Source organism: Ahaetulla prasina, chromosome 4, assembly GCF_028640845.1.
Source record: "Ahaetulla prasina isolate Xishuangbanna chromosome 4, ASM2864084v1, whole genome shotgun sequence".
NCBI classification, from domain to species: Eukaryota; Metazoa; Chordata; class Lepidosauria; order Squamata; family Colubridae; genus Ahaetulla; species Ahaetulla prasina.
Window position 1 is genome coordinate 113974622 of NC_080542.1, and position 26661 is coordinate 114001282.

The 26661-nt window shown below is 38.3% G+C and overlaps 1 protein-coding gene across 3 annotated transcripts; it reads right to left on the reverse strand.

The window, feature by feature from the left end:
• Window positions 1–15104: 15104 nt before the first annotated feature.
• TAC1 (tachykinin precursor 1) lies at window positions 15105–25895 on the reverse strand. Of its 3 annotated transcripts, XM_058181835.1 has the most exons (7): window positions 25841–25895; window positions 25395–25615; window positions 24988–25119; window positions 21991–22087; window positions 21348–21371; window positions 18082–18135; window positions 15105–16904 (listed from the first exon to the last, which is right to left on the reverse strand). In XM_058181835.1, the coding sequence occupies exons 2-7, from the start codon at window positions 25521–25523 to the stop codon at window positions 16855–16857; spliced, it is 486 nt and encodes a 161-aa protein (XP_058037818.1). In that variant the 5' UTR covers window positions 25524–25615; window positions 25841–25895; the 3' UTR covers window positions 15105–16854. The 3 variants fall into 3 exon arrangements, with proteins under 3 accessions (XP_058037818.1, XP_058037820.1, XP_058037819.1); XM_058181837.1 differs by lacking the exon at window positions 24988–25119; XM_058181836.1 differs by lacking the exon at window positions 18082–18135.
• Between the last annotated feature and the right edge of the window lie 766 nt (window positions 25896–26661).

Consider the following 26661-nt stretch of genomic DNA (forward strand, 5'->3'; position numbering starts at 1 on the left):
TTAATGCAATATTTCCACAATGTAGCTCACACAATAAAATACCATCGAAGCAATCATTTAAATATTTTTTTTACTATACCTTGCCTATTTCTTTGTACATCACCAAGAATCATACTCAGTAGAGATGGTTAGTGTTTATCAATGGTAAGAGTAGAGTTTAACACATTTTTATTCTTTTCTAGATTTAATATGGGGAAGAAATCATATTTTAACTTTCTAAAGAAATTCCTGTCTGCTTTTGAAGAAAATCGATTTAGAGACAAAATATGCTCAGAGGTAGTGAAGTAGATTAAAAAAAACATCATCTTTGAAATTTCAAAAATTTGCATGGCACGTAACTGAAATAATAAAAATGTAAATTATAAGCAAATCTATTTACTCTCTGGTTTAGCTTGTTAGAAAAAGTAATTGCAGTAGCAAAGAAGCTTGCAAAAGTGATCTGTATTACACATGCAAAATCAGTCTAGTTAAAATGGCTCTTCAGCAAAGTAACGGGACTGGCAAAATGGGGTATACAAATAATTTTCCATCATTGGGAGATTATTCTTTTTTTCCATTCTTTGATATTCTTCCAAAACTTGCACACACACACACACACACACACACACACACACACACACACACACACCATCACCTAAAAATAAAACGGCAGATATGTTCATTCCTCTGCATATAATAGGGTTTGCTGCAATGTCATACAGATAGTCCTTGATATACAACCATTTGTTTAGTGATCACTGAAAATTACAACGGCATTGAAAAAAAATGGAATTATGACCATTTTTCACATTTATGATCGTTGCAGCATCCCCATGGTGATCAAAATTCAAACGCTTGGGAAGATGCATGTATTTATGACAGTTGCAGTGCCGGGGGTCATGTGATTACCTTTTGCGACCTTCTGACAGATGAAGAAGTCTGATTCACTTAACAGTGTTATTAACAACTGCAGTGGTTCACTTAACAGTAGCAAGAAAAGTTGTAAAATGGGGCAAAACTCACTTAACAACTGTCTTGTTTAACAATGGAAATTTTGGGCTCAATTGTGGTGCAAGTTGAGAACTACCTGTACATAACTTCTCTTGCAGGCTTTCCTGCTAACAATATACAGTGATTGTGGCAAAGCATACCCAAATAAAACTTCATTCCTGAAGATATCACACTTACATTTCCTGGATGAATTCTGCAAATTAACATTTGTGGAATTCCTGTGTTTAAATCTTGTTTGCATGTTACAGTTATCATGGACATGAAGCTGTTGTGGCAAGCTTCTGCAATAACTGTTCATTATTTTAAAACCAATGGCACTTGAATAACAACATAATTGAGATTGTATTCATACGTATGTATATCTATGTTGGATTCCCTCATAACTCAATAAGTTTTCTTAAATCTGAAATAGCACATAAAGCAATAACAACAGTACTTAGACTTATATACTGCTTCACAGTGATTTACAGCCCTCTCTAAGTGGTTTACAGAATCAGCATATTGCCCCAACAATCTGGGTCCTCATTTTATCCACCTTGGAAGGATGGAAGGCTGAGTCAAGCATGTGCAAACTTAAAATAATTCTGCTCAACTTGCATTAAACATGTTGTACTGTTTCCAAGACATGGTACAATTCTTGGGGCCTGCAGGTACCCATTATGGTATTTCAATGTGCCTGCATTTGTGTGTGTGTATATACCTATTCATGATTTCTGTTTACTTTCTTATTTTCATCTGAAGATGGCAGTAACTGTTCTGGATATTTTGCTTGTCTCAGTATAATGTTACTTATATCCTGTATTTTCTAAACTATTTTCTTCATTGTCAATTAAAAAAAAGTTCTTAACCAAAATTTTATTCAGATGAGTTAGGTTACAGAGAAATTACATTGAGAAATTAAAACATAATATTATAAATATTCTGAAAAATAGATTTCAGTTAACAATATAGACAAAATGATAGCATCAATTTGTGCTTTCTGCTACAAGCACTCTGCAAAAAACGCAAGAGATCTTCTGATCACCTTACTGGTTGCTCATTACGAAAATAATTTAAATTAAGAAGGTATAGTAAAGCTTAAAATCCATTGCTTTATTAGCTGCATTTTCTTCATATTACTTAGAATTACTGAAAAGGCTAAGGAAGAAAAGTATTTTTTTATTTTTTTTATTTGTCACAACAGTATATATAAGCATAAGCATGAAATAACTATATGATATATAAGCATATATATAATCATAAGTATGTAATAGCTATATGAAATTGGATACAATCAAAGGGAACATTAAGACAGGAATGGTAGGCACGTTGGTGCTCTTATGCAAGTAGGAAGTTAGAAAAAGAATGAAAGGAAAGGAAAGTTTTATCCTGTTACTTAAATAATGTTTGGACAGCAAAACAAAAAAGAGCAACTTATGGTAACTTGTCCCCCTCTCCCAAATTCTAATTTATTTTCTACTTCTGTATATTTTTTAGACCCCCATCACAAAAGCCTCTGAGTGATAGGCAAACACAGTAGAAAATAAATGATACACCATAAAATAACACTGGTGCTTATCCATCGGACCAATTTGCTTTATGGCTGTAATAACTGATATCAAAGACATTGGAAATCCCTTAAGTAACAGCTGAGCCACTATCTTGTAAAATCACTTTGTACTTTGAAAGAAGCAAAGGGCTTCCCCCCCCCACCACACCATCAGATGGTCTGACACGGAGGGCAAAAAGAAATTGAAGTTTTTAAGAGCCTGCTTTTATCATCCTTTCTCACTCTGCCCCCATGCCCTGGGGAACTGCCTTGTTTTGGATCTATTAGTTATGGCTTCATTTTTCTGTTGAAGAGGAAATGAGGAAACAACCCCGCCAAATTAGCATTTAGAAAATTTCAAGCCATTTGCAGAGGGCTGTTAAAGAAATGGCAGTTTGCCTTAATTTGATTGGTTTTCTGTGCACTTATTAACAATGTGTAAATACTGGCTCTAGCTGCCCAGCTGCATTAGAAGTCCAAGGATGTGCGTGCCTACCACTCTGAAAACTGGAAGCAGTCCTGCCTAGATTTTCAGATTTAAGAATCCATGTTAGCAAACCATGCATGCATTATACATACATACATACATATATATATTAATGCAGAAACATTATATATGCCATGTGAACAAAAGAGCCAAGAAGTGATATGAATTAAACCTCTTGTTGTGTAGGAATTTAGCACCCACCCCCCTCCTAGAAGAATGAAATATTTTAGAAAATATTTAAAAAGGCAGAATATATTTCCCTGGATGAGAAATGGAGAAACATGTTTTAAAGACAAAGCAGCTTCCTGACTCCCCCCACCTTTGTCAATGGGCCATTAAAGCCTCAGCCAAGCTCACTCATTTCCCCCCACCTTTGTTAATGGGTCAGAGGTAGAAACTCATTCTCCCCACCTTTGTCAATGGGCCATCATCATCTGCAACACAATAGGACCCATCTAGCAACAGAAACTCACCACATGGCAAGGCTCAGGCAAGCTTGAGGGACAACCTACAATGTTAGCTAAGACCCCTAGACCACCTGGGAGTTTGACAACCAATCAGGATACTCTTCCTGTGCCCCAGAAAGTTCAAAGCTCAGAAAAAGCATAAAGCCAGGGAGCCCACAGGATCTCAGCCCTTTTCTGTTCAGGATCTCAAGCCATGTGATCCTGGCCACCATTAAACCATCTTTCCAAGCAGCCTCCATGTTTCCAGTGTCTTTGTCCCCACTTGGAACTGAACCCAGATGGATATTTCTTCCAACAGTTGTTCATCCATTTAATTTCTACTGTTTGACTTCTGAATTGGTTTGTCTTGTTCCTGTTCTGGAGACTAAAATCTCTTGCACCACTTCAAAAGCTTGCCTTCTTGTGATACCTCTGTATGGGAATTGACTCAGCTGGGATTGATGTTACAAGTCAGTAATTGATAGTCAACAGTGTCTCTCTAGAATTCAGGGGTGTCAAACTGGTAGCCCGCGAGCCTGATGCGTCATGAGGAGGCTACGGCCATCCCAGCTCCATGAAGGAAAAAAATTCACGAAATATCATGTGATGGCAACATGACGCTGCAAGTTTGACACCTGTGCTCTAGATCAGGGGTCTCCAATCTTGGCAATTTTAAGACCTGTGGACTTCAACTCCCAGAATGGAATTCTGGAAATTGAAGTCCACAAGTCTTAAAGTTGCCAAGGTTGAAGACCCCTGATCTAGATGATAGTGGAAATCAACATGGAATGGGGCAATTCCCCCACTTGCAAAGCATTGTTTGAAAAATAAAAGAATGAATTATGTTACCCATAAGGCAGTATCAGATACATATAAATGAAAGAGTTTTTAGTAACTATTTGGAGGTCTCAATATTGTTTTATTCAGAAATGCTATTATAAGGCTACTAAAACTGGGCTATAAACATTTAGACAACCACTAGATGGCTCTCTCTATATATATATCTTGGAATATATATATATGGAATTTTCTGTATCTTTCTGTATCTTCTGATCCTGCCATCTAGTGTACTATTCCTCAACCTACGATCCCAATTGAGGCCAAAATTTTGGTTGCTAATTAGACCTTTGTTAAGTGAGTTTTGCCACATTTTATGACCTCTCTTGCCTCCGTTGTTAAGTGAATCACTGCCTTGTTAAATTAGTAAGACAGTTGTTAAATGAACCTGGCGTCCCCATTGACTTTGCTTGTCGTAAGGTTATAAAAGTTGATCACCTAACCTCAGGACACTGCAACTGTCATAAATATGAGTTAGTTGCCAAGCGTCTGAATTTTGATCACATGACCATGGGGATGCGTCGGTGGTCATAAGTGTGAAAAACCACCATAAGTTACTTTTTTCAGTAGTGTTGTAACTTTGAATGGTCACTAAGTGAACTGTTGTAAGTTGAGGAGTACCTGTAGTTCTCTAGGCTGTGCAGCCCAGATCTTCCAGCCTTAGCAATTATCTGTAGCATAAAAATGAATATGAAATTAAAATGCTCTTAAAATAGTGGAATGAAGTATCATACAGTAAATGTGGAGAATTGATTAAAATATTTTTTTATTTTTTTAAATTGTAAAGATATCTTGCAACACTGAATAATTTAAAACTATATAATTCAAAATTTGGTTTAAAATCCGCTGTACAGTGTTGAATTTTTAAAAGATTAATGCTCAAATGTATAGATTCAAATTGTACCAGGAGACAATGTGGCCCATCATCATATTACATGGTGTTTAGCCCTGTTTATGGCTTTATTTATTTATTTATTTTGTCACAACAGAATATATAAGCATAAGCATGAAAATAACTATATAATATATAAGCATATATATAAGCGTAAGTATGTAATAACTATATTAATTGGATATAATGAAAGGAAACAATAGGACAGGAACGGTAGGTACATTTGTGCTCTTATGCACGCCCCTTACAGACCTCTTAGGAATGGGATGAGGTCAATAGTAGACAGTTTTTGGTTAAAGCTTTGGGGATTTTGAGAAGAGACCACAGAGTCAGGTAGTGTGTTCCAAGTATTAATAACTCTGTTGCAGAAGTCATATTTTCTGCAATCAAGATTGAAGCAGTTAACATTAAGTTTAAATCTGTTGTTTGCTCTTGTATTGTTGTGATTGAAACTGAAGTAGTCTTCAACAGGAAGGACATTGCAATAGATGATTCTATGAGTTAAACACAGGTCCTGTCGAAGGCGGCGGAGTTCTAAGTTTTCTAAACCCAAGATTTCAAGCCTGGTGGCATAAGGTATTTTGTTGTATTCAGAGGAGTGGAGAACTCTTCTTGTAAAATATTTCTGGACACGTTCAATTGTATTGATGTCTGAAATATTGTATGGGTTCCAGACAGGCAAGCTGTATTCAAGAATTGATCTAGCAAATGTTTTATAATCTCTGGTTAGCAGTGTAGTGTTTCTGGAGAAGAAGCTACGTAAGATTAGGTTTACAACTCTTAATGCCTTTTTTGCTATGTAGTTGCAGTGGGCTTTGGCACTTAGATCATTGGATATGAAAACTCCAAGGTCTTTAACAGGGTGGGGGTCATCTGTAAGGTAATGTCCATCGACTTTGTATTTAGTGTTTAGATTTTTTTCCCCAATGTGTAAGACAGAGCATTTGCTGATTGAGATTTGGAGTTGCCAAGTTTTTGACCATTCTGACACAAAGTCAAGGTCTTTTTGAAGAGTATCTGTATTGTTGGTAGCGTTAAATAGTTTGACATTGTCAGTGAAAAGAACACAATTACTTTTAATATGGTCACAGAGATCATTAATGTATAATATGAAGAGTGTTGGTCCAGGAACACTGCCTCGGGGAACGCCGCTATTGCAATGGTTGGATTCTGCCGGTTCTAGGCGGTTCGCTGAACCGTCTGTTAAATTGCCGGTTCGCCCTGCCCCTTGCCCCTCCCCTCCCCACCGTTACTTACCGGTGTCGGGTAAGTGGGCAGCGGATCCATACACCTCCCTGCCCACCTTACACCAGTAAGTAATGGTGGGGAGGGGAGGGGCAAGGGGTGGGGTGAACCGGCAATTTAACAAACGGTTCGGCTTGGGAGTGCACCCAATCCAAGTGCCCCGCGGCCACCGACAGAAGCCTGCCTGCATCCAAGCGTCTCTCTAGTCAGCGATTAAAGCGCCTCGCTGGCCACGTGGCCCTTCCTTGGCTCCTCCTCCTCCTCTTATGCACCGATCGCGAGCAGAATTCCCAGGCTCCCGTGATCCTTACTCAACTGAGGGGGTGGGGTAAGTGGGGGGGGCGTCTCTCCACGCGCCATGATAGCCCCGGCCTTCCTCCCTCCCTCCCTGTCACATGGGTTTTTGCAGCGTTACCGATTTCCGGAAACACATCACGAGGTGCGGGCCTGGCTCCTCCTGCATCTTGCCCATTCGGAACTTCGTTTCAAAACCAAAGCCAATCAAGCCAACTGCGCGGGAGGAAGGGATGAGGGAGCCGCCGGGGGCCTGCAGGGGGAGGGAGCCGATGAGTGATTTCCCCCCCACCGGGACTGTTGGGGAGGGGAGGGGGTATTTAGGAATGAGAGGAGGAGGGCGGGGCCTGGGAGTCTGCGGAGAGGGGCCTTTTAAACCGGGAGGTTTTTCTATCGGGACGAAGGGCGCTGGCTGTGGGGCTTCTGTGAGGGGGGAAGAAGCCCTTCCCCCACGTTTGCTTTGCCGTCACTTCAAAGGTGCTCAGCCTCCCTCGTGCAGCTGGTGGCCTGCTAATCCTCCCTCCCCGGTCTGCCTGCATCCAAGCCTCTCTCTAGCCAGCGATTAAAGCGCGGCCAGCAACGAGCTTGGATTGGGTGGCCAGCGAAGCATGTGTTAATCGCCTCGGCCTGCTGCCCACCCAGCAGGACTGTCCTGCGGCTGCCTCCCACCCACACAGCGCCAGCCTACCCTGCCCCATCTGGAGAAAGAGTGATGGAGAGAAAGATGGGGGCAGAAAAGGATGAAGGAGAGAAAGAGAGATGAAGGATAGAAGGGGGAGAAAGATTAAGGAGAAAAAGAGATGAAGGATAGAAGGGGGAGAAAGATGAAGAAGAGAAAAGGGAGAAAGATGGAGAGAAAGGGAAGGAGAGAGAAAGAGAGATTAAGGAGAGAAAGATTGAGAGAAAGGGGGGAGAAAGATGAAGGAGAGAAAGAGGGAGGGAGAAAGAGATTAAGGGGAGAAAGAGAAAGGGGGAGAAAGAGATGGAGAGAAAGAGGGAGGGAGAATGGATTTGTTCTGGTAATTGGTTTAACAAGCATGGTACTGAAAAAGTGACTTCTGACCGTTTTTCACACTTACGAACATTGCAGCAAACTGTCATTAGAGCAAAGAAGCTATGTTACATGACCACCTGGCCACGCCCACCCGGTCACATGAAGCACCGCAGTTGTGACATGAGTGACATGGTTATTAAAAATGCTGCAACAGGCATAAATGATGACTGGTCATAAGTGTGAGGACTGGTCAAAGTGCGAGGACAGGTCAAAAATAACTTTTCAGCCCTCTGGGTAGTCCCTATGTGCATAGGGACTACCGAGAGAGCTGAAAAAAGTGATTTCTGATAGGTTCTGACACTTTGAACAGACCTCACATTTATGACCATCTTCAAATTTATGCCTGTTGCAACATTCTTAACCGTGTCACTCATTTCACAACTGCTTCTCTTCAATATGGTTACAAGATACGGTGCAAAACGTAAAATGTGAGGACAGTCGTAAGTGCGAGGACTGGTCAAAAGTGCGAGGACAGGTCAAAAATAACTTTTTCAGCCCTCTGAGTAGTCCCTTGCACATAGGGACTACCCAGAGGGCTGAAAAAAGTGATTTCTGACAGGTTCTCGCACTTTTGACCAGTCCTCACACTTATGACCGGTCATCATTTATGCCTGTTTGCAGCATTTTGTGCATAGGGACTACTCAGAGGGCTGAAAAAGTTATTTTTGACCTGTCCTCACATTTTTGACCGGTCCTCACACCTACGACTGTCCTCACATTTTACATTTTGCGCCCTATCTTGTAACCGTGGTGAAGAGAAGCAGTTGTGAAATGAGTGACATGGTTGCTAAAAATGCTGCAATGGGCATTAATGTGAGGATGGTCATAAGTGCGAGGACTGGTCAAAAGTGTGAGGACTGGTCAGAAATGACATTTTAGCCCTCTGAGTAGTTTCTATGCCCATAGCCATGGCCATCTGGTCACATGACCAGCTAGCCACACCCACCCAGTTACATGACCAGCCAGCCACGCCCACCCAGTCACATGACCAGCTAGCCACTCCCCAAAATAAGCCACGCCCACAGAACCAGTTGTTAAAAAATTTGAATCCCACCACTGCGCTATTGACAGGAACAGGATTTGATAGGGCACTGCCTATTTTGACCACTTGTTGTCTGTTTGACAGGAACGCTGTTATCCAATTGTTTGGATGCAACGCATGCGAAAAGCAATGAGATAATTAATGTTTCAGCATTTCTTCTCTGAAGCTGGTCTGTGTTTTTGTCTGACAAAGCATTTACCAGCTTAAATTGAATCCAATGCAACTGAGTTTCTGGAGGAACAAAATTACAACTATTACCACTTTGAAAGAGACATGACCTTTAATTAAAATGCTACTTTTAATTGGGATTTTTAGATATTTTTTTTTATTTCTTAGAAAAATGAAAGAAATGTCAGGGCATGACTTAAGCCTACAAAAGAAAAAGCACAAAGAGCATAAGCAATCAGAAAATTCTACCATGGAACTGTAAATTTTCTCACTAGACAGAGATCGATTTAACAGATTTATTTCACAATAATTGTCCACTCAGGCTTGATTTGATCTTCTTTATTGTTAAGCATAGGGGACACGGTGGCTCAGGGGCTAGGATGTTGAGCTTGTTGATCGAAAGGTTGGCAGGTCAGCGGTTCGAATCCTTAGTGCTGCCGTGTAACGGGGTGAGCTCCCGTTACTTGTCCCAGCTTCTGCCAACCTAGCAGTTTTGAAAGCACCTAAAAATGCAAGTAGAAAAAATAGGGACCACCTTGGTGGGAAGGTAACAGCATTCCGTGCGCCTTTGGCGTTGAGTCATGCGGGCCACATGACCAGGGAGACATCTTCGGACAGCGTTGGCTCTTCGGCTTTGAAACGGAGATGAGCACCATCCCCTAGAGTCGGCAATGACTAGCACGTATGTGTGAGGGGAACTTTTACCTTTACCTATTGTTAAACATAATTATGGATTATAGTAATGTCCTTAATATATGCATACTACTTTGAGTAGCAGACTTAAAGTTGGGATAAATAGGACAACTGCTCCATGAGCTGCACTGGCTGCCAGTTTGCTTCAGGGTGCAATTAAGGTATTGGTATCTTTAAAGTCATTTATGGCACGGGTTTAGGCTACCATCTCATCTCATTGGGATTGGCCTACCCCACTTGTGCCAACAGAAGAGTGTCAGGGTTCCGACCGATGGCCTAATTAAATCGTGAACCTCGAGCCAAGCTTAAAAAGAAATCCAATTATTTATTAGGAACTTCATGTTGGCACATTCCAAGTGAAACCAACTCTGACCCCAGCAATTGGAGCCAGATTCTCCAATGAAGCAATTTCACGAGTTGTTAGAGATCACTCCCCTCCAGTCACTATAGGTAACTGCGGAGATGGCCTTGATAGAGAGGTGGCTGGAAAGTGTCTTTGTTTTGACTGAAGTGTTCTGTCGCTGCAGCTGCAAAAATTCATTTTCTCATCTCAGTTGCCTATGGCAACTCGAGAGCAGGCCAGGGATGCTTTGTGAGTTGACATTCGGCTCCCCTCACTTCCTGAAGGCGACCTGTGCAAATTAAAGACAGTTTGAGTATAGATATAGATTTGCGATTCCCCCACCAGGCACGTTTGGGTTGTCTGTGTGGAATTTAGCTATGAAGTGTCAGCCTGGATATTCCTACTCTTTACACAAGACACCTCTGATAAGGGGTATTCCTTCCATTTGATTAGGTATTGGAGCTCTCTCCTGTGCCACCTCGAATCAAGGTTCATTGCACCTCATAATGGGTTTGGTCTCCTATGACCACAGGGTCTGGGGGTTCATGGGGTAGTGGCCTCAAGGTTGATCCAATCAGGGGTTTTAAGACGCTGCTATGGAATACCGGGTGTATCTTCCCTAGCAATAGGGGCAATTTTAATTGCACTGTGACTGGGTTGATGATCTTCATTATGGGGAATGGCCGCATGATCCCAGCTTCTTACTAGGGAGTTTCAATCTCAAGTATTTTGTGGAAAGTCCTGCGATGCTTTGCACGTTGACAAAGAGTCATGCAGGCCCCATCAGTTCCATCAGTCAGGATGTCTAGGAGAAGTATCTTGTCTGTTTTCACTTGCTTTGTGAAACATTTAACTCCCAACCCCCGAAAGAACGTAACAGAATGACCAAATAATAGAGTTGGAAGGGATTGTGGAGGACTTCTAGTCCAACCCCCTGTTCAAGCAGGGAGACCTATACCATTTCAGACAAATGATTCTCCAACCTCTTATTTCAAACCTCCAGTATTGGAATACCCACAGCTTCTGAGGGCAAGTTGATTAATTGTTCTGTCAAGAAATTTCTCCTTAGTCTAAGTTGATTCTCTCCCTGATTACTTTCCATCCATTGCTTCTTGTCCTGCCTTCAGGTGCTTTGGAGAATAGGTTGAGCCCCTCTTCTTTGTGGCAGCCCCTGAGATAGTGGAACACTAGTATCATGTCACCTTTTCATTAAATTAGACATACCAAATTCCTGCAACAATTCTTCATATGTTTTAGTCTTTAGTCCCCTAACAAATCTTTGTTGCTATTCCTTGCATTCTTTCTAGAATCTCAACATCTTTTGATATTGTGGTTCCTGCCAGTTGGCTTGGGGCTTCAATAAAGGGGCTTCATGTTGCAGGTGGTTGATAGATTAACAACAGATCCCACCCCCTTCCCTCTCATCATATTCCTTTTCACATCTTTTTAGCTAGATTATTTTTATATATTGTATTTTTATTATGATAAATTATACAATTTTATCTGAATTTATATTTGTTTTAATATTGTAAGACACAGAGTTACTGTATAACAAGAAGGGGACTAATAAAATTTACAAATAAATGAATAAACAAATAAACAAACAAATAAATAAATAAATAAATAAATAAATAAATAAATAAATAAATAAATAAATAAATAAAATTTATGAAGTTTTTATTCCATGCATTAATTTTTCCCAGGATTGAGTTTACATATATTAGATAGGCAGAGATATAAATGGAGAGAGAGAGAGAGAGAGAGAGAGAGAGAGAGGAAGATTTATAAGCTGTCAGTGTTTTGGCTGGCTGGAATTTTTGATATTATTAACCCTTTATCTGCTGATTACCACTTTACCTGGCTTTGCATCTTCTAAAAGACCTAAATATGTTGGCTAGTTTATAGCTCAGTGTATCCTGCAAATCAAGATTGGGTACTCTATGAAACCAGGCAAGTGAGTTAATGTAATAATATGCAGTTCAGTTAATTATGGGTTAACATAATTTGCAAATGCAGACTTTGAATGGGGGTGGATGGGTGGGAGAAGTGGGGGGGGTTCTACCTGATTTGGTTTGATTCATGTGAACCACTGTTAAATGATAATATTTAACAGTCAGATTAGGAGAAGTCAGGGGAAGGCCCAAAGCTATATTATTTCCAAGGAGTGGGAACAGCTTTTACAGTTCTAAAATATACTTGGATTCTTTGAGGAGCTTGCAATGCTGAGAGTCCTTTAGATCAAGGGTCTCCAACCTTGGTCCCTTTAAGACTTGTGGACTTCAACTCCCAGAATTCCTCAGCCAGCTTTGCTGGTTGAGTGACTCTGGGAGTTGAAGTCCACAAGTCTTAAAGGGACCAAGGTTGGAGACCCCTGCTTTAGAACATGGTCCCCAACCCCCAGGTTGCGGCCCACTACTAGGCTGTGGCCAGTTTTGGAACTGGGCCATGCAGGTGTCTGGAGCACATGTGTATATGTGTATCCCCTCACATGAGTGGTGGATGCTTGTGCTCCGGTGTGAAACTTCGCTTGTGTGAGCGGTACCCAACTTGCGCTCTCACATGAAGCTCCCCTCATGTGAGCAACGACTGCTTGCATTTGCTTGCCCATCACTCACACAAATGGAGCTACATGCGCTTGTGGATGCCAGCCTGCTACTTGCAAGGAACTGTTTATTCTCTTCACTAGTGGGCTACCAAGCCAGAAAGGTTGGGAATTTAAGAACTATGATAAGAAAGTGCCTCTCTTCCTACTCAGGAATAGGCTGTGATAAGAAAGTGCCTACTCTCCCTACTCAGGAATGGGACTCCAGCTGTCATTCACATGGGATTTAAAATGTAGATAAGTCTTCTGTTCTTTTGCCCTGCCTCCATGCTTTATAGAGCGGATACATATCAGAATTGGTCTACTTCTATTTCTTTCTTTTTTTTTTTTTTTGAGGGAGATTAAGTTAAAATAGTAGGTGCAATATGGAGAGGAAGAAGGCAGTGGTGAAATCTGAACCGGTTCGCTGGCTGCGCATGTGTGCTGAGGGCGTGCATGAGCAGTGCGCACCATGCACCAAATGCGAGGTGCATGCTCACACATGCAGTGCCAAAAGAAGGCATGGGGTAAGAAGAACGGCACGCGGGGTGGGTGGGTGGGATGGGAGTAATCAGCTGTCGCATGCGATCTTCTTTTTTACTTTTTAAAGCATTTTTTTACAACCTATTGTAAGCTTAGCTGGGATCGTCAGAGTCTTTTTTTTACCTTTTAAAAGCACTTTTTAAAAGAAGCAGCAAACGAGCAAGTGGATGACTGGGCGATTGGGTAGGCATGGGCGGGGGAGGGCAGGGATTTTTGCTATCGGTTCTCCGAACCACCCGCTGCCATCGCTACCGGATTGGCTGATCTGGTCCAAACTGGGAGCATTTCACCCCTGGAAGAATGGGTTTTCTGGACTGCAGGAATCATACAGAAAAAACATGTGATGAGAACTGGTAGCAGAAATTTTGAGTTTGGAGAAACACCAAATACCACCTCTGGCTGGCCCCAGAGTGGGTTGGGAATGGAGATTTTGCAGTATCCTCCACCTAGGGTGGGATGGGAATGGAGATTTTGCAGTATTCTTCCCCTGCCACACCCACCAAGCTACGTCCATCAAGCAACACCACACCACACCCACCAAGCCACGCCCACAGAACCTGTAGTAAAAAAAATTGGATTTCACCACTGGAAGGATTGTGTGTAAAGTGGGAGAAAAACTAGGCGCCCTCTATGAGAATGGAAGAAGAGCTGCTTTCAGCTTGCAAGCCAAGGGTTTTTTTGTCCTGAAAGTTAAGTGCCACCGAATAATGTAGGTGGAAATTATCATCAGAACAGTTTGGTCCTTTGAAAACATCACTGCATTTAGCCTGGAGCTTCAGATAGTGCACTCTTGATAAAAAGGACTGGGAATGGTGAGTATCCAGGTAGCGGAAAAAGATGGCAGTTTGGTGTCTATGGAGATTCTCAGTTATCCAGGTCATGATTGTCCCAAAGATGCTTTTTCAAGAAGCAACTGAACTTTCTTGGTTTTTCCCTGAAGACGTTTCAATTCTCATCCAAGAATTGGTTCTCTACCATTCAATCAAAACTGAAGAAGCTTCTTGGATGAGAAGTGAAACTTCTTCAAGAAAAACAAAAAAGTCTAGTTGCCTCTTGGAAAAGATGACAATTTAGTGTGACTGGAAAAAGTCACTGGAAAAAGGAAAGGCCTAGCTGACCAAAGAGAGCAACTAAGTGTTTCTTTTGTTCTAGGGTTACCTACTGCCCAACAAATTCTTTCTGGCTCCATAAGACTCTTCCAATCATAGCTGCTTAAATCAGTGATTTGGTTTCCCACAGTGTTGAGGAAAACAATAAACACAAAAATTGCCATTGATGCTACATATTTAAAGATCTTCCCCACTTCCTAAACTTCAAGGAAAGAAACAGAAAACTCTAGCTCTGTCTATAGCTCTGGTGGGTTTCATTCACCACTTTGCATGCCTTCTTTCCAAACAAACTTTAAGGGCAATCCCTAGCCATTCAATGTTTTCCACCCTTGAATTAAACCAAAGTTTTTGAACTATAAAATTGCCACATTCATTTTAGCCTTACGTTTTGTGTGTTGGTTTACAGTTAAATCAATTATGTAAACACAATTCACTTTGAAGAGAATAGGGGAATCTCTGAAAGCCAAGCAAGAGTAAGTGGTAGTGGCGGAGATAGAATCTCAAATATGTGCAATCAATTGGGTTTGTGGAAGCCAGCTTTCTTTCCATGGAAAAACAATAGCTGCTTAAAAATAATATTAAGGCAACTAAATGATATAAATGTGGCTTAATTTTCTAACGAAATACATCTGTAACTATAGGAGAAAATAATTGTAAAAAAAGGCGCCTACTCCTTTTTTGTTAGATTCTTACTTACCTTTTAATTATAGTTTTTATTAAATTTGCCATGTTGTTTTGACCATATTTCATGATTAGGAAATTAGAATCTGTTGCATTTTTAGAAGAGAAATAAAAGCTTGACTTTTTGGAACAAAGACACACAGACGCAGATAGTTAATTGATAAGTTGTTTTTTATTAGTTTTTAGCTAAACTACTATATAGGCTTGCAGTTTATAGCGATCCAAATAGAGCATATAAACTTTTTTAAAGAAAAGCATTTAAAGATTTCTCCCCCCTAAACCTGGATATGATTTTTTTGTAGGATCAAAATAGCAAGTGATAAAACTGAGTTGCTTGCAAAATGCAACTTCAGGTTTCTCTGTTTTCAAAGAGGAAGTTAGAATACGTTATAAAGTTGTTTATTCCTGGGACTCCATTCCTTCACAAAAAATTAGGAAATCATCATCCTAGAATCTATGGTTCACTGTAGTAATTGATTGGCAGTAGATTTAGAATTGACAAAAGTGCTGGCTGCTTATATTCAATATATATATATATCATATAAAGATAAGATCACATATGATTTGCTTAATCACAGTTGATTAACTTGGTACAACATGGGAAGCTGTGAATCATATAAGATCTACCATGGCTAAGCAAGATGTGCAAATTTATTGTATATGTTTCAAAAGTGGTAAGAACTCTCTGTAAGTCACATTGTTTTGTTCACATAGTAGAATCCTAAACTTGATGCATTTTTTCACATGATTGCCATCACATTAGGGACAGTAGGCCTGCACAACAGCAAATCTTGTCTGCAAAAATCCAGATGAGTATTACAGGGCTCATCTAATAGAAAGGACTTTCCAATTCTATTTAGTCATTTGGGGTTTTGAAACCAAGCCATGATGTGACTATATAATCGGGGTGTGTATGTGTGTTCAAGAACTGCAGTTTATCCTCATGATTCTCATCCCTGACATTGCTTTCCTAATGGCACTTAATAAGCAAGAAAACCTAAGGAAGTCAGAAAATTCTGCAGCTGCTTTATCTTCAGCTGTGAATCTTGAAATCTTACTGTATTAACTTTAGAAATTTAGAAACTTTAGACAACTTTAGAAGTTCCTTATAACCTACCACACACCTGTCTAGATTTGTTTATGGATTAGTTGAAGTCACCATGCATGGACCATTCTTAATCTGCTTATCACGCCTTCCTCAACTTGCTAATTGTTAAACTATAAATGCCGGTGCTAGAAATTCTGGCAAGATTGACTAATGGACAATACTCAAATAATCTAATAAAATTCACAATCCTTACTTTTCCTTAAAAAAAAAAGAGATCTGGTGCTCCTGTTTTAATTAATGATATCTATGCACAAAATTGGTATTCCAAAACCCTCAGAATAGAGTGTTACTTTTATCTGATATCTGTGAATTGTGGCAAGGTATAAGATAATGAAGTGAAGACATTTAAATTCACTTCATTTCTTTAATATATATATATATATATATATAGGCAAAATAAACAAAAACATGCTACACTTATACAAGCAAATTTTGATGACAGAAATTACAGGGCTGTTCCTTTTTTTGTTATTGTTGTGATCACAAATCAATTTGGTGGTTTAGCAAACACTAAATTAACAAAGGATTCTCTTTTTTCTTATTTCTTACCACTTTTTTTTACAGTTGAACATTCTTTCACACAATGTATAATGTGCTTTCTTGCGAAACACCACTGATTTCTATATTCCATTCAGAAATGTTACTGTAAAGCTTGCCATGACATATAATACATATATCACTGCCACAATAGAGGAAATCATTGTGATTGAAATTTTCATCTTAAAAATAAATAAATAAATATTCCTTACAATGGCTATTTTTCATTACACTAAGCTGGCTACTAAAACATTTCAATGGACAATAGAAACTGTCTCATTTGCGTCTTCTTTCAAACATTTGCAGGGCACTCCATTCAGAAGATCCTAACAGAGAAACAAAATAGTGCAAATTAATTGAATATAGTCAATATTTACATATCTTGATAAGCTTGCCTGAAAAGTAAGGCTCAGTGTGATGAATTTCCATTGTAAGCTGTACCAATCAGTTCACAACTGGAGTGCTGCTTCCGAATTTTAAGCGCCACATAAATTTGATTCAGAGATTTTAACTCATCTGGACCAGCCCCCAATATTGGCATGTAATTTATCCCTGCCGAAGAGCTGCTGCTTCTGTTGAATTAGAAAGTCATTGATCATGAAAATATTTCAATGTTGTTCAGGCAAATAAAACTAGAGTTCTTGCAGTTCTCTGAAGATTTTATCAATCAGAGGATGTCTGAAGAACTATTTGCATCATACGGTGGCCCTCACATTTTTATTTGACAAATTTCCATGATCATATGGCAAGTGCTTTATTCACCATCTACTATATCCTGCAGTGAGCACCAGGCTGAACTAGGTGATAAAATATAGAATTACCTTACCGTGGTAATCATTGTTGATTTAGGAGAGTCTTCCTCAATCTGGATCATCTCTAAATGTATGCATTTAGCTCCCCAAATTTTCAGAAATGGCCATGCTAGCTTGAGAATTTGGGGAATTCATGTTTACATATCTAGAAGATGTTTGTCTGGAGAACAGTGTTGGTATATTGGCAATTATAAAGGCAAGTGATAGCTCTTACATTTTGTTGGTTTTCATAAATGCTTAAAAGACTGGCCTTCATTACTGTAAATAAAGGAACTGACATCTTAAGATTTAATTATTAGATTGAAATTTAAAGCACTTGACAATTACAATTTCAGAAAAAGTTTCCTGGGCAAAACCATTAGATGATATGGCTTGGTGCACTATTTAGAGAAATAAGAGAAATTGTTTCTTTTAAAATATTTCAGTAGTTTTAAAAATGTTTTTTAATTAAATCATAATAAACTGGGAATTGATACTGCATAACATAAAATTTGATTTAATTCCATAAATATGTATAGGATCATACAAGAAAGGTAAATTGACAATTATCGTGCCAATAAAGAAGAAATTAACGAAGAAAGGAACAGTGAACAATTTTCAGCCTCCTTATTTCCTAGAGGAATCTGTGTTTTTTTTAAAATTGTAGATAAATAGGTTTTTGTTTGACTTTCATTTTATAGTTTATACATACCAGAATTTAAAGATCTTTTGCCCATGAGTCCAACAAATGAGTCAGTTTTATATCCTGAAAAATATATTTGTGGGGTGTTTAAATACAGTACATTTGAAAGATGCCCTTTTTTGGGGGGGGGGGGAAACAATTTGGAATGTGAATGCATTTTCACACTGAAATACACAGTAGAAACAGACTCTAAATATAGTTGAACTCAAGGCTAAATAAATTTGACTCTTAGTTATGGAAAATTTTAGCACAAATAAAGGTTTTTAAAAATCATATTTCTGCAGAATCTGATCTTTACTGAATAATTGCCCATCTTAATTCATTTAAGATGGGACTGATTAATAATAAAAAGTAGCTTCCAAAAGTGAGCTATTTGGCTAGGCTTAAACTATTTCCTTAAACTATTTTAAAGCACTAGTTTAAAGCTATTATTCATAGCTTCTAGGCAGTTCTTTCAATATACTTTGAAATGTGGAGTCACTGGTGCTCTCTGAATATGGTTATTTGTTTATAGACTTACACCTGAAGGAGCAATGAGGGAAGGATTTGACAACATAAAGTTTCCCAGAGAGGGGCCTGGATCAAGATACTGCACAGTCCTGAGTTGGATGGGAAGTGGGGAAGAGATTCTGGGAAGCCAGACTCTAAAATTTCTCAGGATATATCTAGGTTAGAAAGTTATAGCTTTAGGTTGGCAAGATTTCTGTCCACTAGATGCAAGGAAATAAAGGATTGAACTTGACTGGATTTTGCCATGACATTAATCTTGCCACTCAAGCTATGACAGTTTCCAGACTATGTAGTGTCTATTTCTGCTTCTACAATGATGTAATTCTCTCTTTCTCAAATAATTATTTCTTTATTGTGTACCCAGTTAACATTTTTTAAAAAGTCATTAATGCAGTGAATTTACAAATTGAATATACTCTGTTTGACAAAGACTGTGCTATATTTTTAACTGCTTTGGTATGATCTCAACCTATTGCAAATTACTTTTTGGAGAGATTTTCCAAAAGCTCCTCAAATTATTGATCAATCTAAAATAAATGGCCAGGCTTTCAGGGTCCAGAATGCCATGCGCATATGACAAATTTGTAAGCACTGTGAGATTTTTTTTTTCTTTACCAGATCATAATTTTGACAGCAGCCAATAAATATAGTGAAATAAGTGGACAGAAGCTTTGGATGAAATAACTAATTCAAACAGATCTGATCCCCAAGATTTAATTTTACACTCAATCAGGAACACTAAAGGCATTTTCAAAACTTTGATAGATTATTTTATTTATTGTAAAACCCAGTCAAACAAAATAAAATATATAGTATTTTAATCTTCCTGTAAACTAAACTTCTGGGTTTTGGCTAAAGCTTTAGTCAGTTTAGAGAAAAGTATAAAAATCAGATTGCTTAATATATCTCTGTGATTCCCTTCTGTGATTTTAAAAAAAAGCCAACTATTTTCCTGAGCTTGTTTGCAATGAATGTACTGTATATTCAATATGTACACTATAGTAGAAGAATCAATACAATGTCTGTCTGTCATCTACTCCATCTCACTTTTATGTATTTGGATTTGTTAAGGTTCCCCAACCATAAAAAGATTCTGGGCAGCTTACAATGCATCTCATACACAAGAAATACAATTAAAATAAGATTATTTCCTGGATTTAAAACAGCATTCCTATCATTTAGGAAAAAGACTTGACACGAGCTCCATATACAACCTAATACCAAGTCTGGGATCAGAGACAATATGTTAAGGGAAATCTAGAATTTTGGACAGGTTTACTAACTGTAAATTTACTTGGGAATAAGTTTCAATATTTTCAGTGGTGCATTTCAGGCATAATTTTCAGGCAACCATTTCCTTATAGCTTCTACTTTTATATTTCTATAACGTAATCAGTATTCCTCTGGTGATAGGTTTTATAGTAATCAATATTCATTCTGGTAGCTCACTTCCATTTAGTAATGAAATAATTTGTATAAATGAGCTATTCCTTCAGTGGACAGCTAATAATTTTGGAGAGATTTTTGATTCATCCAAAGGTTGCTTATGCAGGTTGATTAATAACTTTCACTAATAAAAATGTTGGTTCTACTTCTCCAAATTGCTTTAAAAATTATCATTTTTTGAGTAACTGTTGAATTGTGTTAAACTAGTGTTATAAATCAATGGTGGAGTGCTCCCGGTTCTGTCCAGTTCTATAGAACAGATAGTAAAAGTGGCAGGAGGCTCCGCCCACCTGCCTGGATGTCATAATTGATTATCTGCGCATGCGCAGAAGCTTCTATGCATGTGCAGACATTCCCATTGCGAACCGGTAGTAAAAGTAAGTAGAACCTACCCCGTTATAAACTTAAGCTGTATTGCAAGCAAATGCCACTGATGGTGCTAAATCTTAATAAGGGATATTGTGTGTTTAATTAGTGATACAGTATCTGATAAGACTGGCCCTAGCAAGACATTCCTATATATTTCTGCTTAGATATTAGCCTCTAGAATTTAATAGAATATTAAGGAACATAATCTGTATCTTGCTGAAATCAATCTAACAAATTAATGCTATAATTAATAGCACTAAATGACTAAAGATCAGTAAAATTAAAACATCATTCCACCATAAATTAAAATTTAAAGTTATATAATATACACAAGGATCAGCTGAAAATGAGACAACTAGGCACATGTATAGAAAGCTGTTTCAAAAGAATGGGGCCTTTGGTCCTACTTCTTGCTGAAGTGTACTGCTGAGAAAACATTGTTGGTCTTAATTAAAAGTGTGAATGCTATAAATGTGTATTTGCAAGCCTACTATGCTCAGTGGAACTTATTTCTAAGTAGGCATGCAGAGGATTAGGCTACACTGGAAAAATGGTATTCAGAAATTATCTTATTCTGAAATTACCCTCTCCTAAAGTACAGGGTAAGAATAGATGATTCTGTTATAATTATTTAGAATTTCTGAACATATCTTTTTCGTGCAGGGCCCTTGAATGTATATCAACATTTCTATCAATTCACTGGTAATGCTGGATTTGATACAATTCCCTTAGAATCAAATATATACTTGCAATTCTGGATGTATCTCATATTGAAGTAATTGATTAATGGTGCACAATAAAATGGGAGGAAAATCACTCTCAGTCCAACCCACCTCATAAAGGAAAAAGGAAGAATATCAGGAGTATTTTGTTTGTTTGTCTCCTTCAGGTATTTATGAAAATAATACAGACAGGATATAAATTCATAAATAAAACCAATTCCAACTTACTTTTGCGTGAGACAGGGCTATATCCTGAAAATAAAAAAACACAAATAATTAGTAAGTGCATATCGTTATTTATCACTGTTATAAAAAGGAGGAAAGCATTTCAAAGAATCACATTATCGCTGCATAGCAATTAATGCCTTAATTGTTTTCTGAATAATTCATGGATGTGAAACACTTTTTAGTCTAGGCACAATATCCCAGGAGTGTTTTCTGAATGTGCTCCATTATAAAATGGGATATGCTTTTTATATGATTCTCATTCATTTTTCCTTGGGTAAAGGGCATTCCATTTGATCCGTGTCTGCAACCTTGATCTTATTCAGGATTTTCATTTTATTTCTTTCAAAACTCATGATTTATTTATAGAAAGAAAGACTCTTATTTTACATAGTTAGTTTTTCTACGGTGTCTTGCTAAACATACATAAAATATTATTCATGGTATTAAGAATATTTCTAAAACATTTTTAATGGAATAAAAATAAATATTTTAAATAATGTTTATAAATTAATAAGTAATAAATTTACTAATTATAAATAGTAAATTAAGGGGATAAGTGTTTTCTTTTATTAAATATTTTTAATTTGAATAATTTTTAGCTACACCTAAATTACAGAATAAAAAAGAAATGTGTGGTTCTTACCAGCATCCCGTTTTCCCATTAAGCCGTAGAATTGCTGGGGTCTGGGTCTTCTGGCAATCCTCTGAAGAAAGTGTTCAAAAGGGAAAGGCAACTTCTCCTGAAACAGAAATATATAAAAAGTATTTTCAGTGCTCAGCTTCACTTATAAAATGTAATACCCATTGAACAACAAAAAACACTTAACCTGGAAGGTTTGCATATTTTGAGTTTTCTTTTTCCTTTCCCTGGTCTGATACATTCAAAAGTCTTCAGGAGCTTATTTTAAAGGAAAGGGATCCCCACCCTCTAAATTCAAAGGAGCAAATTGATATAAATGTTAATCTAGGATCAAAAGCTTCTTGCATTTAGGCACACTTAGGCCACAAGAGGGCACTGAAAATTAAGAGCTGGAAATTGTCAAGATTTGGTTCAAAATTAATAGATTGGTTGAGTAAAGTTTTAAAAACGATATGTGAACTGTTGTCATTCTTAATATTTTTGTATCTAGATAATCCATCTTAATCCCTTGCAAAAAGAATGAACTTGTCTGATCACCTATAAATTATGGATGTATTTTATTAATAAACCATGAGATTGCCTGACAGGTGTTGACTTAGAAAATGGTAGCAAGGAATATTAAATGAACTAAGGTCTGATACAACCAGGGCTGCTTCATATCTTTTTAAGTATTCTATCCTATGGTTGCTTGCACAATGACACAGGTGGGTTGCTCTGGAGATTAGATTTTACAGAAAAGATAAATGACTATAGGCCAGGATGAATCTGTGAATTTGGGATCCAAAAATTATATTTCAACTTTTTCCATAGGAATCAGCAAAATATTATAATGGAATATGGTGCCAATTGAGCAAACAGGACAGTCTGAAGATAGCATACCATATCAGATCTCTTTGAATATTAAATTGTTTAGCAGTACTTTCACATCACTTATCACATCAAATAAAGCTTTACTGGGATTAGAGTACACGTAACAAATCACAGATTTATATTGGGCATCTTTATGTCAAGTATCTTTGATTCTTCTTTCCATGTAATTATGCAAATTTGAGCAGTATATGTAATTGGTATTAAATAGTGAAAAGAACTGGAATACCCAATCTCAACACCCAATGAAATCAACTTGATAAATGGATGAGTTTAAGCAGGTAAGCATAGTCATTTCAACATGAATATTTACCTTCCCTATGACATTTAATTGCTATATTCATCTCTTCAGCTTTTTTTATTTCTGTCCAGAACGGAATTATAAGGGCAAGTTAGATGAGATGCTGGTGATCCATAAAATAAAAATGATACACTGTTTTATTTTTGTAAGAAGCAATCATGGAATTTAAATTGTAAAGGGAGTTGGGAATTAAGGATTATCCAATAGCAAAAACTGATCATTTCAATTGGCATTTTCTCTTTCCCTAAAAATTATTTAAGGGAAATTGGCGCTTTTCCTGTTCTCACTCTTTATTTGAAATGCAAGGATTATTTTCAAGAGAAGTTAAACATAAGAGAAAAAAGTCATGTCTCAAACTAAAGAGATTTAAGTTCTATTCCTTAAAAAACATGAATGTTATTTTCTCTCAAATTGTTTCTTCCCATGACATATGCTATTCCTATTCACAGTTACTTTTATTTTTCACCCAATTATGGTTTGCAAGCTATGGTTAAAGGAATGATCAGTATACTGAGTAAGGATTTGATATATACAGTGTCATCCATAGAAGATACCCTATCAGCTAGTGATAATCATCCAATATTATAAGAAGGGGAAATGATTGTTCCTGATTGCTTATTTGTACCCTATGCTTATCATTAAGTGTTGTATCATTAAATGTTAAATTGTACCCTATGACCATCATTTATGTTGTAATGTACCTTGATGAAGGTATCTTTTCTTTTATGTACACTGAGAGCATATGCACCAAGACAAATTCCTTATGTGTCCAATCACACTTGGCCAATAAAAATTCTATTCTATTCTATTCTAAGAAGGGGAAATTGATGGTGTTGGTTATAGAGGCCTGGAAAGGAAATATCATGAATAGACGAGAAGAAGGGGCTTAGGCCTTGGTGTTTTAACCTATTTTATAGGCATTATTGTTCTCCTAATGCAGAAAGAAACGCAACCTAAAAACCAGGACAAGCAAGTAATATAATAAAATTCAATATATCTTTTCCTAAAGTTCACTATATCTTTCCATTTAAGTAAACTGTCAGATATAGACATTTCCTACATTTTACGGAAGGAGCAATTCAGAAAAGATGATGGCAATAAAGAGAAGTGATTTTACTCTGGCATGAAGAAGACTTGTGATCAGATAAGATGGCTCTTGCTGCCCTCTCTCAAATATGAACACAGTCTTGTTATGTATGGGTATCATACTACATTGGGTGATTTTCGATTTTCAACTCAGTGGTTGAGGGCTATTTTTCCCCAATTGTGATCTATACTGCTTGGCTTCCTCTAAATAACAAAAGACTTTGCTTCTGCATATACGGGAGCATCTAAAGATCTTGCTCTAATGATTGACTGCTTGCAGCTGTTTTTTTTTTTCTACACCTCCCCTGCCTTTGGAAGCTTTCAGTTCCGAATCTTTAAGAAATCCCTGTTTTGCTTGAGTTTAAATAACTTTTAAGTTTGCTAATGACTCTCCTCTTTCATATATGCAAATTTCACAACCTGACTCCCTAAATTCATTTTTAGAATCATACCGTAAACATATTTGATCTTTTCTTTAAAAGCAACCCTCTGCTGGTTAATAATTGCAGTAAAGAGCAATTTGAAATTAGTCCCGTTCTATGGACACAATAACAGGACTTGGTGGATTAACATACAACATACAATTTCGTGGACGGCCAAATTCTGATTATCCCTAAGATCAGCCTACCTAACGGGGTTGCTGTGATGAGAATAACATGAAGAAAAGACTGCCTGGTACGACACCTAAGCAGGACATCCACGGCACATTAAGAAGTAAGATTAAAAACTCTGATGCGTTTACTCACGCTAAGAACGCAACAACGGCTAGAAAGCGCGCGGGAACGAGCGACATCAGGAAGCAATCGCTCTTTTTCACTGGCGGCCTCAGTTTGGAAAGGAGAACGTGGCGCTCCGTCAACACAATCCGGCGCACTCGCCTGGGCCGAAAGGAGGATGCAGAGAGGCGGAATAGAGCGGATAATTCGCCCCGACGTCGCCTCAATAGAGCGCGAGCGGCCAGCATTCCTTGGCGCACCTGCCAAAAGCTGGCGGCGTCAGGGATGCCCGTTCACACGGTCAGCTCCTGCCCGCTCTGGTCTTTGCTCCCTCGCCCGCCCGTGCCCCGCCATCCAGCCATCCTTGCCCGTTTTTCAAAAGCAACCTAAGTTGCGGAGATCCCCCAAAGTGGCGGAGGAGCGCCGCTTCGTCTCACCTGGTTCTGCTCGCCTCCGTCGGACCAATCCGCCCAGTAGTTCAATTCGTGCTGGTCTTCCAGATCTTCCCCCACGGCATGTGCGGAAGAGAGGAAGAGCATGACCAAAAGCAGCATGACTTTCTTCATTTTCAGCTTTTTCTCCAGCCGAAGAGCAGCCGAAAAAATACCGTCGGAGAGAAGCTCCTTTCCCGCTTTTCCTGTTCCAAAGTTCTCCGAAGCTGTTGGTAAGAGAAGAAGCGAGAGAAGGAGAAAAGTGAAGGATGAGTGTGAAGATTCTCCCCCCTCTCCCGCCCGTCCCGCTAGAGAAGACCATAGAAGGCAAAGGAGTCATCTACGTAGCCCATAGCACCCGCCCCATAATCGATCTGGATGTATAAAATTGAATTAAAGCAACATCCAGGCAAGCAGGCAGCCTGCCAGCGCCAATGAACCCCGTAACTTACTGCTACGGAGAAAGGTGACCCAGTAGCTGCTTGGTGGAATACCAAGTGCCAGGCTAAGAATCCTCTCTGCTTTATATTCCAGAGGATGGAGGAGGGCTTAAATCTAATGACTTCAAGGTGTTCGTCATATGAGTCACTTGACTAGCCCCCCTCCCCTCACCACACATTACCATCATATGTGTTCAGTATGCAGTTGCCACGAGGCTGTTCTTGAATGAAAAAAACTTCCTTTGGAGATGCTCTCCCCATGAATTATTATCTTTTTTTCTCATCTCTTTACCAGCAATCTGGGACAAGTACCCCCAAGAGAAAACTTTATTTCGCCCAGCAGGCAGCATCTCCCAGTTTACAAAGTACCTATAGCTGTAGGATGTGGTACGTATAGCCCCAGGATGAATCATCAAAGTAGATCGAGTGATTTATCTATAGCAACTTTGATATAATATTTTGAATGTAATGCCTACTGTCATTTAGAGACTGAACCCCAAATTTCAATTGAAAGGATTGGAAGAGTGTTTTTTAAGCAAACTACATGTTATAATAATATATCTAGAATAAAATAAGCTTCAATGAGATTTTTTAATAAAATCATTACATCAGCAATAGTATATAAAATACTTTGCTCAGATTGCTTTGCTGCAGACATTTCTTGTACTTGTTCCATTGTTTATTTTATTCTAGGTTTAGTCAAGACTTCATAGCTTCAGGCAAAAGCATTCATTTAGTAGATAGTGAGACAGCCTCATGCATAACTAAAAAAATTGGGGTGTACAAGAAAAATAACTTAATCTACAAAGACTGTGGTTTCTGTTATAATTCAG